General features: G+C 35.3%; 1 protein-coding gene across 1 annotated transcript in view; it reads left to right on the forward strand.

Moving 5' to 3' along the window:
• The window catches only part of LOC129392055 (dynamin-3-like), a 189,860-nt gene that overhangs the window by 86,199 nt on the left and 85,769 nt on the right, over positions 1-17,892 (forward strand). Inside the window, exon 3 of the mRNA XM_055084164.1 lies at positions 1,096-1,207. Within this exon, the coding sequence (XP_054940139.1) occupies positions 1,096-1,207 (112 nt within the window). The remainder of the gene's footprint in view (positions 1-1,095; positions 1,208-17,892) is intronic.

Consider the following 17,892-nt stretch of genomic DNA (forward strand, 5'->3'; position numbering starts at 1 on the left):
CAGGAGAGGCCACAACAGTGAGAGGCCCGCGTACCGAAAAAAAAAAAAAAAAAAAAAAAAAAAGATTTTAACTTTGATTCTGTAACTCTATCTGTAAGAATCTATCCTCAGAAAATAATAGTAGTAAATTAAAGTAGAAAGACAAAGGCTTATGGATAAAAATATTTACTTAAGCATTATTTATGATTGCAAATAAAGTAAATTACTTATCTAATATTAGGAGGAGGTCAAGTAAATTATCATACATTTATATTAATGAATATTATACCATTATAATTTGATGTTTATGAAGATGTAATAGCATAAGTATATGACCATGATATAATAGTAAGTGAAAAGGACACAAAATTGATAGAGAGAGAGTGAGACAGAGAGAGAAACTCAACTGTGGAAAAATGCATAGAACAAAAGAATATAAAGAAATAGGTTTATCTGTAAATAGTAGAAAATGGATGATTATATCCATTTTTATACTTTTATCTAGTTTCTAAATTATTCTAAATGGGCATTATTACATCTTGTGTATTATTTTATTATTAAGAAAGGAAATATAAAATTATAGTATTGTCCAGTTGTCAATATGCACTTCATAGGCACTTTACTCTGTTAAATATTAGTTAATGTTCTTTCCTTTTCACAATATTGATGAGCATTTGTGATTTGAATCCAGCATAATATTTTAGTTTTTTGAGATTATTACCATAATTTTAAAGTTTTATGAGCCATTTAGATTTGTAAATTAGTTTCAGAAATTGATCTGATTACTAGACAATAGCAAATCCATTCCCCTCAGAACAACTCCCTGTCAGTTGACACTCAGTGTCATACTGAGAACATTTGTTATTTCCTTCCCTTCTTATTGCTTAGCAGTACAGATAACTCTCAATTCTTTAATTTGAGGGTTTTTTAATTGTATAATACATACATATAAGAATTTGCTAATTATTTTAAATGCAATAGATTGTTTTTGTTTTTTTTCAGTGACTGTCAGTTAACCCTTCATTTGGACTGTCATTTGTATCGTCATCTGCAAGGATATGAAATCATTTTGAATTTGGTTCAAAACTAAAAGCACGATTTTTTTTTTGACTCCAGGAATGTATACAAAGACTATCGCTTTCTCGAGCTGGCATGTGATTCACAGGAGGATGTAGACAGCTGGAAGGCATCTCTACTAAGAGCTGGGGTTTATCCAGATAAATCTTTAGTAAGTTGGATATATCTCTTATTTTAAAATTATTAACCATGTTTAAGAAAGCATAATTCTACATACTATATGCTGGAGAAGCTAGTTCTTATTTGACTTAATTAATTTGCCATAGTTTTAACTGCTACTTTGCTTATATATATTTTTTATCCATTAGATTTCTATTATAAGAAGTTTATCAGTATATTTTTAAAGAAAATGCCCAACTTTGCCATAAAACATAACATATGTAATCTCAAAGCAAGAGAGTTTGTTTTAATTTAAAATTTTATTTTCCTTTATATGCTGTTCTACAGTATACTATTCTATAGTATTCATGTAAGCCGTTTATAACATTCTTCATATAGTCATAGTATATATATCATCAATCATAACACTATTTCATATTCTTTAAAATGTACTTATTTTTGTAAAAATCTACCTCCTTTCATTATGTCTATAGTACCTATATCCAAAATTAAACTCTGGTTAATGTCATTGTGAGTATAAAAGAACAAAAAAATATTACAGTGCTATATTAATAAAGATAAGTTATTCCCACTTATCTTTATTAATATACTTCAAGGGTCTTAGAGACACTTCTCTCATTCAAGTTAATAAACAGACCTTCTATTTGTGTTCTTTGGAAAATGTAATATTACACAGACTAGTGTGGACTTAAACTTCAGAATTCCCACCCAACATATGTACACACACCATTAAAGAGACTCTGCAGATGAGTGGCTCTCACTGCTTACTTGCTACCCCTGAGACATTGTACTATCCAGGTTCCCCCCCAGAAGTTAAGCAATGAGACTGAGCTTTAAGGATTTACTGCAGCTTGACCTTTGTGGTGCTTAGATTGACTGTAGATTAGTTTATAGGACTGACCATGTATAAATTGGGTTATTTCTAGGCCCCAAATAGCGGTAGAGTCTTCTCAAGGGAAAGTCTGAGATGTGAGCACATTGTGGGACAATTGAAGCATCTCGGGGTGGATTTCAGACCTGACCATATCCCTGAGGTTACACTGGAATTTAACAAAGTTCCAGGGGTAAAGGATAGAGGATTTGTGCCAAAACATTCTCCTTGTTGCTGTTATTTTAGTTCTCACGTAGACCTCTTAACCCTATCTCAACCTCCACTTGTCTGGTTAACACCTAAAACAGTGAACCCCCATGACACACCCTGTGCCTTCCAAGTGAGTTGAAACCAGACTCTTACCAGGTGATATGCAGTACAGAGGTATCTTCTGTACCACTTCTATTTTTGTTGTTAATTCTAATCATTACTTATTACTCTTTCCTATCCATTGACGGTAGTGTGTTTAATTTCTATATTAAAAATGCACACATACTTAATGTTTTATTCATTCATTCCACAAAAGCCTGTTGAGCACGTGGTTTTTGCCAGCTACCTTTCCAGGCACTAGTGATGCAGAGGTGAACAGTGAGGTCCTGACCCACCAAGGAACAGACGTTAAATAATTGAATGGATATGGTATAATTGTAAAGTGTGATTGTTAGAGTGATAAGTTCTATAAAAAATTAAATTAAAGGGACAGATAGTGAGAATGAGGGGCAAGTGAGCTTTATTTTAGTAAGGTGATTAGGGAAGGCCCCTTTGAAGAGTTGACATTTGAGTAGGCTCCTGAAAGAAGCGGGGAATAAATAATATGAACGTCTGATGGAGAGTGTTCATGGCAGAGGGCTAGCAAGTACAAAGCCAGCTCAGTGTCTTAGAAGAGCAGCAAAAAAAGTCAGAGTGTCTAGACACAATGAAGGAGAACAAAAGTAGTTGATGATTTCCAAAAGTGGTCAGTAGCCAGATTATGTAGGCCTTGAAGGAGGTGGCCAGCCTTTGAGTTTTATTCTGGGTGAGATGGGAAGCCATTGGAGGGTTTCAAGCCAGTTAGTGACATGATAAGATTTATATTTTTAAAAGATTGTTATGGCTGGATTGTTACGAGAACCAGCACAGCCTGTGGGTTAAATCACAGGCATTAGCATCAAACTACATAGACTGAAATTCCTGAGGCTCACATACAAGCTGTGAGACCTCAGGAAGGTTTCCTAGCCCTTTTATCTTTCAAGATTCCCACATCTAAAATGGAGATAACAAGAGTCTGCTATAGCGTGGTTGACAGGATTAAATGAGATAATGCAGGGAAAGCACTGGACAGGTTCAACACAAGTAAGCACTCTATTTTTATTTATAATGATGATGATGATGATGATGATGATAATAATTATTTTCATCACAGACTACTTACTTAAGCAAGTAGAAGAGAGTTAAAACATTGTGGATATTTATAATATAGCCCAATGAGATTGTAAATACTTTATGATATTTTTTGTCTTCCAAATACATTTGGTTATATAAAATGTCAGTGTGTTTGTGTGTGTGTGTGTGTGTGTGTGTGTGTGTGTGTGTGTGTGTGTGTGTCTTCCTTCCAAGGAACTGTAATGTTTGTGAAAATGTTTTATTACATCATAATTTTGTCAACTAAATTTATTTTAAATGCACTACACAAGTTTGCTATTTAAAAAAAATTATGTAATGCATCTCTTGTGAACAAAAATCTGTCTTGGAAAAACAAAATTACCCATCCCTCTGTGAACTCTTTTTATAAATCTGAATTTTCATGTATCCATAGCTCTACACAAAAGAAGATGCTCAATGAGGTATTTGCTATTTTTTTTATTAGGCCGCTCAATTTGAAGCAAATCTAGAGTTGTCCTACACAAACTGTTTTGATTCTTTTCACATCATTTTTATTTGCTTATTAACATACATTTAGTACAATTGCTTGGAAAATCGAGACAAAGGGGCGTTTTACTACATGCCAAAGACATGACAGGAAATTAAACTTGGCAGTGTGCCATGAGCATCGCTTTTCTCAGTTTTCATCATAAACAATATTTGCATTTCTTATGCACCATGTAGTTCTGCAGGTTATATTACACTATTGCTTGACTTTCAGATGTTTAAATGGAAGCTAACTACTGAAAGCAATCTAAGTAGAATGCTTATCTAAACATTGCATTTCGTGAACACTCTTAGGTTTGGGGGAAGCGATACTTTTAGGTAGAGTTATTCCTAATTTAGAAAGATTTGATGAAGAAGTCAGAGTAACCTAATAACAGATGTCTCTTTCTAAGTAAATTTTTAGGACTTCTGGTGTTTTTGTTTTTGTATCAATAAACCATTGAGTCAACAGCAAATCAGTCAATCCCTACTCTAATAATGAAACATTTATGTGTCATACATGGATATGAGTCTAGATAAAGTTCTGCTTTCTACATGAGACATCTCTATTTTAACTGGAAAAAATTCTACATAGGTCATTTTTCTAAATTGTATAAGTTTGGCTTCATTTAGATAAATAGCCATAACCCAAATTTGAATGAATTGACGTTTTGGATAATTTTTTTGTCCAAACTAAGGTTGCATACTTTTTTATAACATGTTTATCCTCATTATATCTTTTTCTATCGTGTCCACGTGGTGAAATGTTTTTATGTCACTCATATCACAGTGTTATGCTACCTTGTTCCTTCTGTCTCTTAGGTCATTTCTCTTGGAGTTTTCTACAAATTTTTCTTCTTTCTTTCCTTCCCTTCCACCATCTTCTCCCACTTCCTTCCCTCCCTTCATCTATCACAATTATGGTGGACTCTAAAGATTCAAAGATTAAAAAGGAGGCAATTCTTACTTTATAGGAGTTCCAAGTCTAGTGGAAGAGAGAGATGCAAATAAATAAGCACTCTACAGTGTGATTTAAAAAACTATAGTGGATATCTATATAAAGTACAACAGCCCAACTATATTCCCATGTGCATTTTCTAATTACCTTCATTCCCTTAAACTTTCTGGATCTAATGCTAAATGTAGACTTCTTATCTGAGCATTGTATTGTAATAGTATGTGGCCCTAAAATGGAAATGAGGAGTCCTGAATTTTGTTTCCCACTATGCCACTGACTTACTCAGTGAACTTAGACATAACATCTCTGAGCCACAACTCTGGCACTCTACCATCACCTGAGCTTTCTGAGCAGCCAGAATATTTTTAAAATATATTTAAGTGTGAATTTGGATTAGGCAGAATTTTATTTCTTATTTCTATTTCCTTTGGCCATTAAATTGAGATTATAGTCAGTATAAAATTGTTAAATAAGTGTGTAGGATTTTACACAGTTTCAAAGTAAAGATGTTTCTAATGGAATTAATTAATAGTTTTCTGGTTTTGTTTTTTACTGATGAGATATTCCCTCAAGGATTTGGGGAAAGTTGAAACAGGAGTGGGGACTGAAACCGAGTCCCCCTGAAACTGAGTTCCTCTGCTAAGTTTATAACTAACCTCTATACCCAAAACTTTACTCCCTTTCTTGCTCCACACCATTTCCCCCTCAAGATTAAGGAGAATCAAAAAGTGTGTGTGTGTGTTTGTGTCTGTGTGTGTGTGTGTGTGTGTGTATCAATAGCTAGACAGGTCATAATTTTAAAACTTTTAAAATATTATTTTATGACACATGTACATAAATTTTTCCTCTAAGTGTGAACACAAATAAGTGCAAATTTGATTAAATATCTAAAGAATGTGGTATAAAAAATGACTGATTTTTCTGACACAGTTTTGTCAGCTCACAGAATGACTTAATTTATATATAAACATGAAGGAATTCCAAATTCTTTGGAACATTCTGTGTGCATTGAAGTTAAGTAGACTTTAAGTCAAATCCACTCGCGTTGGAATCCCGACCCTTCCATTTATGTGCAGTGTGGCTCAGGCAACTTACTTCACTCTCTAGTTGTTTATTCTTTTTTAAACACAAAATAATAATCTCTTCCTCTGAGTGATTTTATGGGACTAAATGAATACTGTTGCACATCTCATCTAGCTCAGTGCCTGCAACTGGATGAAAGCATTCAATGCCATGTAACCTTTATTATTGTTATTGACTATCATTAATGTGTCCATGAAGCTGTAATTCTCAGTTTAGTAGTTCCCTTTTCTTTGGAAACTATCAGTGAGATCTGGGGAGAATTTCCCCAACTGTTGTCTCAGGATACCAAATTGCTGCCCTGTGGACAGGCTGGCCTCAGAGGCTGTCAGGGGAAGTGAGAATCCACAAGCCTACCCTCAGCTGCTGGTTGACTGGCTATCTGAAAAAAGCAGCTTGCAAATCTGTGCATGCCCTGAAATAAATTTGATGCAAATTCAGTTTTGCATATTTGTTAAGTCATATACCTCAGAACTTTACACAAGGGTTTTTTTAGCTATCTAGATAGATGGTCCTCCCCTCTAGTATATGATTTAAGAGATGAAAAATGACAGTAGAAAGTGAAGCACCCTGGAACTTCACTATACCTCTGAATTCAGGACTCTCCCGGGACTCTCCCAGTCATAATTCATGCTTTTAAGGACTGCCTTGGAGGTTGAAACCATCCCGTAATGAAATCTTTTGGGGACATCATAAAGTCCTTTTGGATAGACTCTGCAACTGAACTTTTCTCTGTGGCAAATGACAAATAGGGGAGAAGAGGAATGGACACAGACCCCCATAAATATTTATTAATATGGTGATGACCACTCCCATGCATTCAGTGAGCAGTCTTTTGTACAAGGCAGAAAATGCCCATGTTAGTCCAGCTGTACATAACTTTATTCTTAGCTTATCCAACAGTGCTTCCCACAGAAATTAGAGCAGCTCCATGACCAATTTTGAAGAGTTTAGTTTTTCTTCAGTGGAGATACTTTCTAAATATAAATGCTGCCATACAGAGCGGTGGAGGAATTATAGAGAATTTACAATTCATCAGTCATGACTGTTATGCCTCTCTCAGAATAGACAATTGGGAAATGATTGAAGGAAACAAGAAATCGCAAAGCCACTTGTATGTTTCTCATATTTAAGGATTAAGGCCCCCTACTCTGTGACATCACTTTTGCCACTACAAACAGAACCATCTGCCACCAAGCAGGGAAGCCAGTCATTCCCTAATGTGCAAAAATACTTGGTTGAACTCCTGAAACTTATTTGGTAGATCAAAAGCTGCACTGCTGTGGAATGCAATAAACCCCATCTGTTTGAGGTATTTTCATCAATGCTGCACTTCTTTGGAGAACCGAGGTCCCATTATTCTCTAAAAAATATTTTACTCCTGATAAAATTCTCTTTGGGGATCTTTATTGCCTTATTGAACCACTGGCATATTCTTTTACAAAAGACTCTTTTTCCCCCGATTTCATTCATTCTTGTACAATTATTTATGTCTCACATAAGCCAGTCATGTTAACGGTTATATCACGGCAACTCACAATGTGAAGAAGCTTCTCTACACTATTTTACCAGTGTCTTTAAATTTATCCTTTTATTAAATATGATGGCCTCGATAGTCCTTGAATTAGACATTTCCCCAGTCACCAATTGGCATTGTTTTCCAGAAAATATACTCTCCCGTGATGGTTCCCTTACTGCTCTCCAGAAAATTTTTGTATGTATTACTTCCCCGCACACACTTCCTGTCTTAAAACTAAATGCCAGATCTCCAGCTCAACCTGTTACTCCACCCGTGCTCAGGCTCCTCCACAGATGCACACACTTCACTTGCAGCTCTCTTCCACTCTGCATCTCAGCGGAGAGAGAAATTCCTTCTGGGCCCCTTGTGAGAAGAGTTCAGATCTGTTCCCTGCCCATATCCCATCACGTCTCCCTCACAGGATCTGACCTTGCGAGGACTCGGGCTGCCCTGGGAGTAATGAATCACCGTTTTATTTTTTTAAGCCATATGTGAGTTAAATTGTTTGATATAAATCATACTCCTGAAGCTCCAGTTTGAAACAGGAGAGCCATTGCCTGCCGCCTGTGGCTGGCGGCTCTCTGTGTCTCTATCCAGAGTGTCCCTTTTAGAAATGACTACACTTTTGTGACTAACCTTTCCAGACCCATTTTCTTGAATGTGGACCAGTGTTTATTTTGGCTGCATCCCCACTATACAGTTTTCGCTTCCCATGCCAACCCAAGACAAAAGTCATAATTTACGAAGTAAAGGAATGGTACAGATGGAGGTCGTAACTTGGTCTGCTTACCCTGTCTCCCCAGAGCCACCCACTCTTTTCCTCTACTCATTTTTTTTCCCCCACCGTCTTTGAAACCAAGGATGCAGTGTTTGTTTAAAAATGCATTGGCTGATGAAATTTTCCACTGCTTGGCACGTTGGAGGAGGGGCTGTCAGGAAAGGGCAAGCTGACATACTAAATACTTTGCCTTTCATGCTAACAGTTCACTTATTACCAATTCAAACCAATGCTTTTTGGCCAGGTTCCCATACTTCAAGTATTTCAAGTAGAAAGAAAGGGGGAAATCTCTGTCATAATTTTCTACTGTTATAAATGTGTGATTTCACTTAATATAAGCAGAATCTCTGACTTGTCCATGAGCTTTGGGCGCTGTATGTGTATGAATGGGATGTCAGTGAATAGCTAAGTTATTTGTTTGGATTTTGCTCTAGCATGAAAAAAATCTCATGATTTTAAAATAAATTTATGTTTAACATATTTCCTTTTTGTTTCTTTTTCCTTGCGGCTACATGCACAGGGGAACAACAAAGTAAGTTCTTTGTCCTTCACTGCAGCTCCTCTCTCTCCAGCCCCCACTCCCCTCCCTCATGTGCCTTGGCGAGAGTGGTTCTGTGTACTTTGAAATGACCGATGTCTGTGACAGTGCACAAATGATAGAGGGTGTGCAGATGTCAGAGAAAACAGAGCTTGGACTACCATCATGGCTGTTCATTTTTGACCTTTTGGAAGGGAAATATTATGTTCCTCAGGGTTGGTTACTGGACAGTTCAGAGAGGTTGTTATTATAAGGAAAGAGAGCAACACTGAGAGCAAAGATTATGAAGATTTAATAATGAGGACTCTTCTGCAGAAAGGGGAAGACAGTCTGATGAAACTCAGTGCAGCTGAAGTTTTTGACCAAAAATCAAAGCTCTCATGTTAATGTGTAGTTATAAAAACCCCAAACTGGTGTCTTAAATAGCAGCATGGCTGGCTTTGCTGGTGAAACTGAGCTAGATCAGTGCTCTGGCTTTGAAGGTGCCTTAAAATGGATGGAGGAGGGTGGGGTCAACATTTGCCTTGGCTTCTGCACCCTTGATGTATTCCAGCTGGATGGAAACAGGAGGGTGTGGGGAATAGAGGGGGAGACTGAAATGTGTATGATAGATTTGTGAAACCAGGCAACGCACACAAATGGTGGAAATTATTTTAATGTTGTTATAATAGGTAAATGAGTAATTTAGTAGTTCATAGGGTGGCTAGATTGTTAAAACTTTAATTCAACTTTTCCAGAAGATTAGAACTACTTCTCACTTATATTAGGTATGTAATAGTAATGTAGTTGGGGAAGATGTTCTTAAGTTTAGCAGGGTGATTTGTTTTTCTTTTTTTTTCTGTGGAGAATTATTAGTGCTTTATCCTACCAGGTGGCCCACTTAAAATAGGCCTCATTGAATACAATAAGAATTGAAAGGATTCTGTTATAAAGGGTCTGCCTGCATATTTAAACCAGCTGGAATTCATCAAAATTGCTATTCATAAGCCATACATATAGAATTTAAAACAAATGTGGGAAATCTTGGAGTTTAATTTGATGGAATGTGCTATTATGGAATAAGGTGATAGAGATGGTTGGTATTGAAAATGTGTCACTTTATAAATTTATATCTTGCTATAATTGCTTATGACCCAAGTAATAATATTTAATAAAGTTAAAAATAATATAAGAAAAGTACAAGAGAGACATTTGTGAAGGACCAGAGGGGCAAACTCAGCCCACTAATAGTTTACTTTTTAAAACAGAAGGTAACTTATGAAATCAATTAAAGATTTCTTCTACAAAGTAAAAGATAATATTTCTAACTAATATACCACTATTGGAAAAAACATTTGGACAAAATTTTAGTTCTTACACCATATAATGTATTTTGATTCTTGAATAGTAAGTATCTCTGATCCTGGTCACTTACGTTACACTGAGTCGCTGTCTAGAATTGCATGTGCTGCATCTCTTAATCGTTTAAATAACCTGAGCTGTGTGAGTGTGCTAATAGCAAGCCTATACATGCTGAGGATCAAGGAATCAGCTGCTGACATTTTAGGGAGGTGCTAACCCTTAGGCCATTCAAAAAGCATTTATGATTTGCTTCTTTCACTAGTGATTCATTGATGACTTAAAAGCATTTGTAAAATTCCCCAAAGAAAACTCTTCTTCATAATAGGAGTCATCCATTTTTTGTGTCTTGCTTGGTCAAGTTCTTCTGGGTAATAAAATGTTCAGTTTAACAGCATTTACTGATGATTTTTCAAATAATTATACAATGAGCAATAAAACTCAAACATTCTAAGCTCCTGCTCCTCAAGGCTACCTCTCAGATGATGCAGAAGGCCTTCCAGGGTCTCCTGGCACCTGGAGCCCCTGTCTGCAGTGTAAACACTTGGTACAATGCTGTGGGAGATATTTGGGTGCCAGTTAGAGTGTTGGTTGAAAAGTGCCAAAGATGCAAGCACTTAACTGTTTTGATTTTTAATTAAAGAGCAGCTGTTTTGGAGGGGCTGATGTTTATTGCCCCTATGCCTTAATTCTTAGTTGCTTATATTATGAATAAGTAATAGTTTGTGAAAAAATAGAAGGCTAATACTTTTAACATATGATCATTATACTGACCATGGACTCTGGCACAAAAGAGCCTCTTCAAATCACAAGGAGCACATCTGCATGCTATTTTCCTTTAGCTTAGAATTTCAGTATAAATGGAAAACACTGGAATACAAGCTGTGCTGTCTCCAGAGTATAGATCTGGAGTCTTCAAAAGGAGAATATGAGATTCACTTTTCCCTCTCATGCTAGAATGCTTGTCTGAGTTGTCCCCAAGGCAACATACCTGACTTGTTGCCTGCCATATACATGAGCCAGCTACAAAAGGTGACTCATTTCAGACTCACAAAGGCTAATTGTTTATTTAGTGAATGGTATTTCATTATTTATGATAACTAACCAGACACTAAAGAGAATGAAGCCTGCTCAATTAATGTTTCTTTAGATGAGCAGGATGAATGGATTCATCTTCCTACATACATTAAGTATAGTGTACATACACACATATACATACACACACGTATATTATAAGGTGTATGGAGCAACCCTACTATTCATTTTCTCAACGACAGCTAAATTGATCTGCTTCATCCACCTTTAGATTATGCTTAGAGTGTGGGAGCTAATTTTCTAAACTCCCAGAAAGAAAAAACTTCTACAAGAGACACACAGATTTATATTATAAATGCATGATGGGGCAAAACACCAAGGGTCACTTTCTTCCTTGAACAATTATATGTATTTTATTTGTCCTTAAAAAGCAAATTTTCCTTTTGTGAGGAGATCACAGTTGCTCAGGAAAATTTTTCCTTCCAGGCCCATTACTTATTTTTCCTCTGAAAATGTTTTTCTATTGGCATAGTGATATCCTAAGTTGCTTCGGGTAGAGTCTGTCTCCTCCTTAGAGGGGTTTCCTTAGACCTTGGATTCCAAGTCAATGTATTCCATAGTAAGACTATAATCTAGGACTCCCTGAATCAGTTTGGGGAATGTGAACAAATATAATACAGTATCAGGGAGGTTGGGGGCTTTTTTTGTTTGTTTGTTTGGTTGGTTGGTTGTTTAAACACAAATGTAAATCAGAATGTCATTTTCAGAACTGAGGCCTTCAGGTAAAAAGTAATCTCCACGCTTTGTCCTAGAGAGAAGACATTTAATTTCCTTCTTTAATTTGATGCCCTTGCTTGGTAGGCATGTCTAGAAATTTAATAAACATTTAGTGTTATTTTTTTGTTAGAGACTTTGAGTTTCAGTTAAGTATCTTTGATATATTAGGTAAATTGAAGGTAGAAAAAGCCCTTAAAATATAAAGAATAAAATACTATAATAAAAACTCTCAAATTTCTTAATGATGTTGGTACAGAAACACAAATGAAAACTGAAAAGAACCCTAGGTTCAGAAATGAATACTTCAAAAAATTTTAAGTTATACAGAAATGCTACATTTACTTTCTTATGAATCTTTTATTACATTTAAAAGAGAAATTTACTATCACCTTAATTAATTTCAGTCTAAAAACTTTAGTTTGAAAAGCTAAAAGATTCTTGTATGCCCCCCAGCAAAAATATGAAGTTGACTGCCTTGATTGGAGAGAAGGAGCATTTGAAAAGGAGAAATAGAACTGAAACATGCTAAAACATGTTAAAAACATGCCATGTTAAAAATAACTAAGCTTTTACTAGGTTCCAGTTAGGTTAAATGCAGTAATTTATAGAGAATTGAGGGCTTTGATATTTAAGAAAAGAAGAAGGAAAGAAAATCTGATTTGAACACCTGTTTTAACAACATTTAAAAAACACCTTGTCTAGTAATTTTCTAACACATTCAGCAAGACAAGTGTACATTGTCAGTCTCCATTAGTGGGAAAAATAGTTATTACCTAAAGTACTGATTTTGTAATCCATTGGATTCTGGCCATCATGTGCAAAGACAGAGTGTGCCAAATCGAATGTCACCAAAATATATTACACTGAAGAACACAGACGTTAAATCCATGTTAATTTGTTTTGCCCTCTTATGCCAGATCTTTAACTCCTAAATTGGTCATATGTGAGAGAGTATAAGTAGGCACTGAAAATCCATCATCAAACCTGGAAATATCTTATTGATATTGTGTGTTAAAATCTTAGTAGATGAAGGAGCAGACAGTACAGTGTCAGAAGGTATAACATCTTATGGAAAAACCCGAACGAACTTTTTGGCCAACCCAATATATTTCCTAAGTATTTAAAATGACGGAAAAAACATTGTATGTAGTTTAGGTATAGTCAACTCCATTAGGGTTATTTATTTTCTTTGAATAATGTACATTCTTTCCTTGATTTTCCTAAAGAAGTTTAGTGAATGTATCTCCCTGGGATTTAAGGGGAGCCCATCTGGTTCCCTTAATTTATGCATAAACTAATAAGAATACCATTAAAGTTAAAAGAAAGGATGAAAACTCACTGGCCTCAAAGTATTATTTTAGTTCTATGTGCATATAAAAATGAATTGTCTGTTTCAATCACTGCAACACCAATAAACCTTTGGTTCTTTTTTGGCAAACCAGTCTTAAAAGAACATTGCTAATGAATGCTTAGCTTTTGAACCCCCAACTTTAATTTTAAACAGTCAGAAGAAAGGATAGTTCAATTGAAGGCAAAAAGCTTTGATAAATGAGGTGGAATCTATATTATGTTCCCAAATTTATGAATCTTGCCAAATAGATTCTATAAGGAAGCAAGAATTGATCTGCTGTTTAGAAAGCTCACAGTGGGTGATAGGACAGGGACCTCTGAAGGATGTTTGGGGCTTGTTTTATATTTTTATTTTCCCTATTGTATATAAAAAGAACTGACTTCTCTCTAGTTAATGAGAAATAAGAGAATAATGATGTCTTATGTCTTAGCTTTTTTGACATTATTTTCTCACAAAATTTTAGACATCTTTTTGTATGCCCTATGATATTTTTCAAAGGAATTGGTTTAACACTGCCCCAAAATAAAAGGAATTCTTTATGATTCTGTTTTGAAAACATGTTGTCATCAAGTATGATTTTAGAAGTTTCATTGTGATAAGTTTTATTTTGAAATTTAAGCCCTCACAGAAGCATTTTTAATCAAAAAGTAGAAATTTATTTCTTTTGTTAATTTATAGTAATGTGGTTATCAACACTGTACAGTGAAATCATACAGAATCACTGTAGTTTTGAGAGTTTAAAATCCTTCTCCCTATCTTTACCAGATCAGCTGGGCAAAAAACAAAATGAAAAAAAAATGTGATTGGTATAAGAAAAAAGGTGGATTCAAAAGATATGTATATTTAAAATATATATAAATATTGGATATCTAATAAGCTTTAGAAAACTAGAGACACATAGCAAACTTTATTTTTTTAATTTTTCTTAATAAATTTATTTATTTGTTTTTGTCTGCCTTGGGTCTTCGTTGCTGTGCACCGGCTTTCTCTAGTTGCGGTGAGTGGGGGCTACTCTTCATTGCGGTGCACGGGCTTCTCATTGCAGTGGCTTCTCTTGTTGTGGAACACGGGCTCTAGGCACACAGTCTTCAGTAGCTGTGGCTTGCGGGCTCAGCAGTTATGGCTCACAGGCTCTAGAGCGCAGGGTCAGTAGCTGTGGCACACGGGCTTAGTTGCTCCGCGGCATGTGGCATCTTCCCGGACCAGGGCTCGAACCCGTGTCCCCTGCATTGGCAGGCAGATTCTTAACCACTGCGCCCCCAGGGAAGCCCTACATAGCAAACTTTAAATGTGAAAACCTATCTACTTAGAAATGAAAAAATACACTCCAAGAATGGATCCAAATGGAAATCAATGCTTAATTTACAGACTATTTGAAAAATAATAACAATGAAAATATTATACAGAAAATATTATAAAATATACCCAGTGTTATTCACAGAGAAAAATTAATAACTTTAAATAGAATTCTTATTTTAATAGAAGTAAATGAATTTAAAACATTGGAAGGAGAGAAAAACACTAAGGAAAGAAAGAAATTAATGATTAAAGTAAAAATTAATGAATTAGAAAATAGGAAAAAAAATGCAAGCTTAAACTACATGCAAATTTAAAGCTTTTGTATGGGACAAAAGATAGTAAACAGTTAAAAGGCAATTGACAAATTCATAAAATATTTGCAGTATGTATGACATACAAAGGATTAAATGTCCTCAAAATAGAATTGTTTCTATTCAGCTCATTTAAAACATAACAAAAACCAGCTAATCAATAGACATAATCATTTAAGACCAAAAAACAGAAAGTAAAAAGGCTGATAACTAGATGAGAAAAAGTTTCAATTTCACTAGCAACCAGGAATTGTAAATTAAAATAGCTGTCCAGACATCCTTTTTAAAAAAAATAATTATTTATTTATTCATTTTTGGCTGCATTGGGTCTTCGTTGAGGTGTGCGGGCTTCTCATTGCAGTGGCTTCTCTTGTTGCAGAACACAGGCTCTAGGCGTGCGGGCTTCAGTAGTTGTGGCACGTGGGCTCAGTAGTTGTGGCTCACAGGCTCTAGAGCGCAGGCTCAGCAGTTGTGGCACATGGGCTTAGTTGCTCCTTGGCATGTGGGATCTTCCTGGACCAGGGCTCGAACCCGTGTCCCCTTTATTGGCAGGTGGATTCTTAACCACTGCACCACCAGGGAAGCCCCAAACATCATTTTTGAGCTTCAGATCATGAGAAATGTGAAAGAATGGTCATGATAGGTGGTAAAGAGGAAGTCTGTCCTTCTTATGTACTGCTACATGTGGCAGAGTATACACACAGCCTTCCTGGAGGGTGACCAGTTTGGTGACATGCATCAAATGCCTTGGTTATGTGCCAACCTTTTGACCAAGCCATTCCACTTCTAAAAATTTATTTTTATCAAATAATTTGATAGTGTGCAAAAGTATTTGTTCAAAAATTATTTGGAAACATTTTTCATAATTACCAATGTTTAAAAACTGTATCAATATCCATCATAGATAACTGGTTAAGTAGAGTGTGGTACATCAATGAAATGCTATGAAGCAAATTTTTAAAAATAAAGATATATATTTTATATATGTATATAAAGATATAAATATATCAATTGCAATGGAAATTTTCATGATAAATTAACTGAAAAAAATCACCATGGATAACATAATCCCATTTTTGCTTTAAAATTTTGTAGAGGATGATATATATATGTATATATATTTACACACAGAAATCCTGAGAAGATACACACCGAAATGTTAATTGTATGGGCAATTTTAAATTTTGTTCCCATGTCTTATCCTTATTTTCTTAATAACTGTCTTTTGTGCATTTTTCAAAAAAAGATTTTAAAACACACAGAAAAAATGAAAAAGAGGAAGATATTTAAATGGAGGATGGTGAGAAAGAAACAAATATAAAATGATGAAAATAGTATTCAGAAGGAGAGATATATTACATAAATGTATTAAACTTTACAGGAAAGTAAAAGATAATATAAGTAAATAGTGGAAATTAATCATCTGAGACTACAAACTTGACATAATTATACAATCTTATTACTATTTTTTAAATTAATACACAGATTTTGTCAACTCCTTTCCCATTACCCTGCCTGTGCAAATATGTTGTTTTCCTCACTGAATTAACATATTGTTGAAGGACCATGTTATGGGTCTCTGAGCGCCCACACCCCCCCCCCCCGCCATTGCCTATGAGTCTCAAATAGTGTCATTGTTTCAAATGCTCAAATTCATAGTATCCAGCCTCCCCATCTTCCTGGACCAATCATTCTTCCTGAAGTTGCAGTTTTGTAACTGTCAGTACTATCACCCTCTATGACTGAGTTGTGCATAATGTACAAATAATGTATATTATCTAAGGATTATCAGCCATTCGGTGGCCTAATATCTGGCCCTTGATCTTCCACTATTTAAAAAAATCTAATTGAGATTCAAAGATGAAAACATATAATATTAGGCTAATGAAAAGAATTCTGTAAATTTTAAATTTAAAAGTTGATTCATTTGCCTTGAATCCATTCATTTATGTAACAAAATGTATAATCTGAAAATTGAAAAACAGATGACAATTGAAGTACTAGGATTAGCTTTAGAGTCCCTACTAAGAAATACTTCCCTTGAGGGGAAAAATCATCCTTTTGGTTTCAGAGAGTTATGTTGACCTTTGAATCTTTACTCTGTGTTGCTAGCTCCCTACCAGACACCTCCAGTTTGAACAAGAACCGAAAGGTTTAGAGGTATAAAGTATCTGGTCCCTCTGTACCATATTTAAGCACAAAGAGACTAAGGCTGACGGTAATAAAACCAGTGACTTAATCTGACTCTAAAAAATAAACAGGGTAAAAAAAAAAAGTTAAAATTGGAGAAAACATTTGCAACACATATGGAAGGTAAAGAATTAATATCTTTGCCCAAATTAAAAAGTTCTAAGAAATCAATAAGAAAAAACAGTAATAAAGATGAAAGAGAGAATTGGTGTTTAGAGGGGAAATGGGGAGGCTGCTGAGTCAGTGCAGAGGAGAGATGATGATGGCTTGGGTTAGGGTCACAGTAGTGGCAATAGTGAGAAGTTGTTGGATTCGGGATATATTTTGGTAGTAGAGCCACACCTTTAAGATTTACTGATGGGTTGGATTCGGAAAGTGAGAGAAAGAGTAAAATAAAAAAAGATTATTGGATCTTGGATGATGGGTGTGTGTTAGTGCCATTTAATAAAATGAGTAAGATGGGGAAAGGAGAAAATGGAGTGGGTCGTTTCGTTCTGACCATGTTAAATTTGGGATCCTAGTACACATCGGTGGTTAGTCAGGATAGGTTAAGTTATACTGCTGCAACAAACACTCCACAAAATCTGGTGGCTACAAACTACAAAATTTGTTTCTTGCTCATGCTGCATGTGCATCTCAAGCTGCCTGGGACTCTGTTCCTTGTTATTCCCACTTCAGGACTCAAGCTGATAGGATTATTACTGATCACCATGGCAGAGGAAATGAGTGGAGAGTCATACACTGACTGTTAATGCTTCTATCTGAATGTGACATGTAATTTCTG

The sequence above is a fragment of the Physeter macrocephalus genome, chromosome 4, assembly GCF_002837175.3.
Source record: "Physeter macrocephalus isolate SW-GA chromosome 4, ASM283717v5, whole genome shotgun sequence".
Classification (NCBI taxonomy): domain Eukaryota; kingdom Metazoa; phylum Chordata; class Mammalia; order Artiodactyla; family Physeteridae; genus Physeter; species Physeter macrocephalus.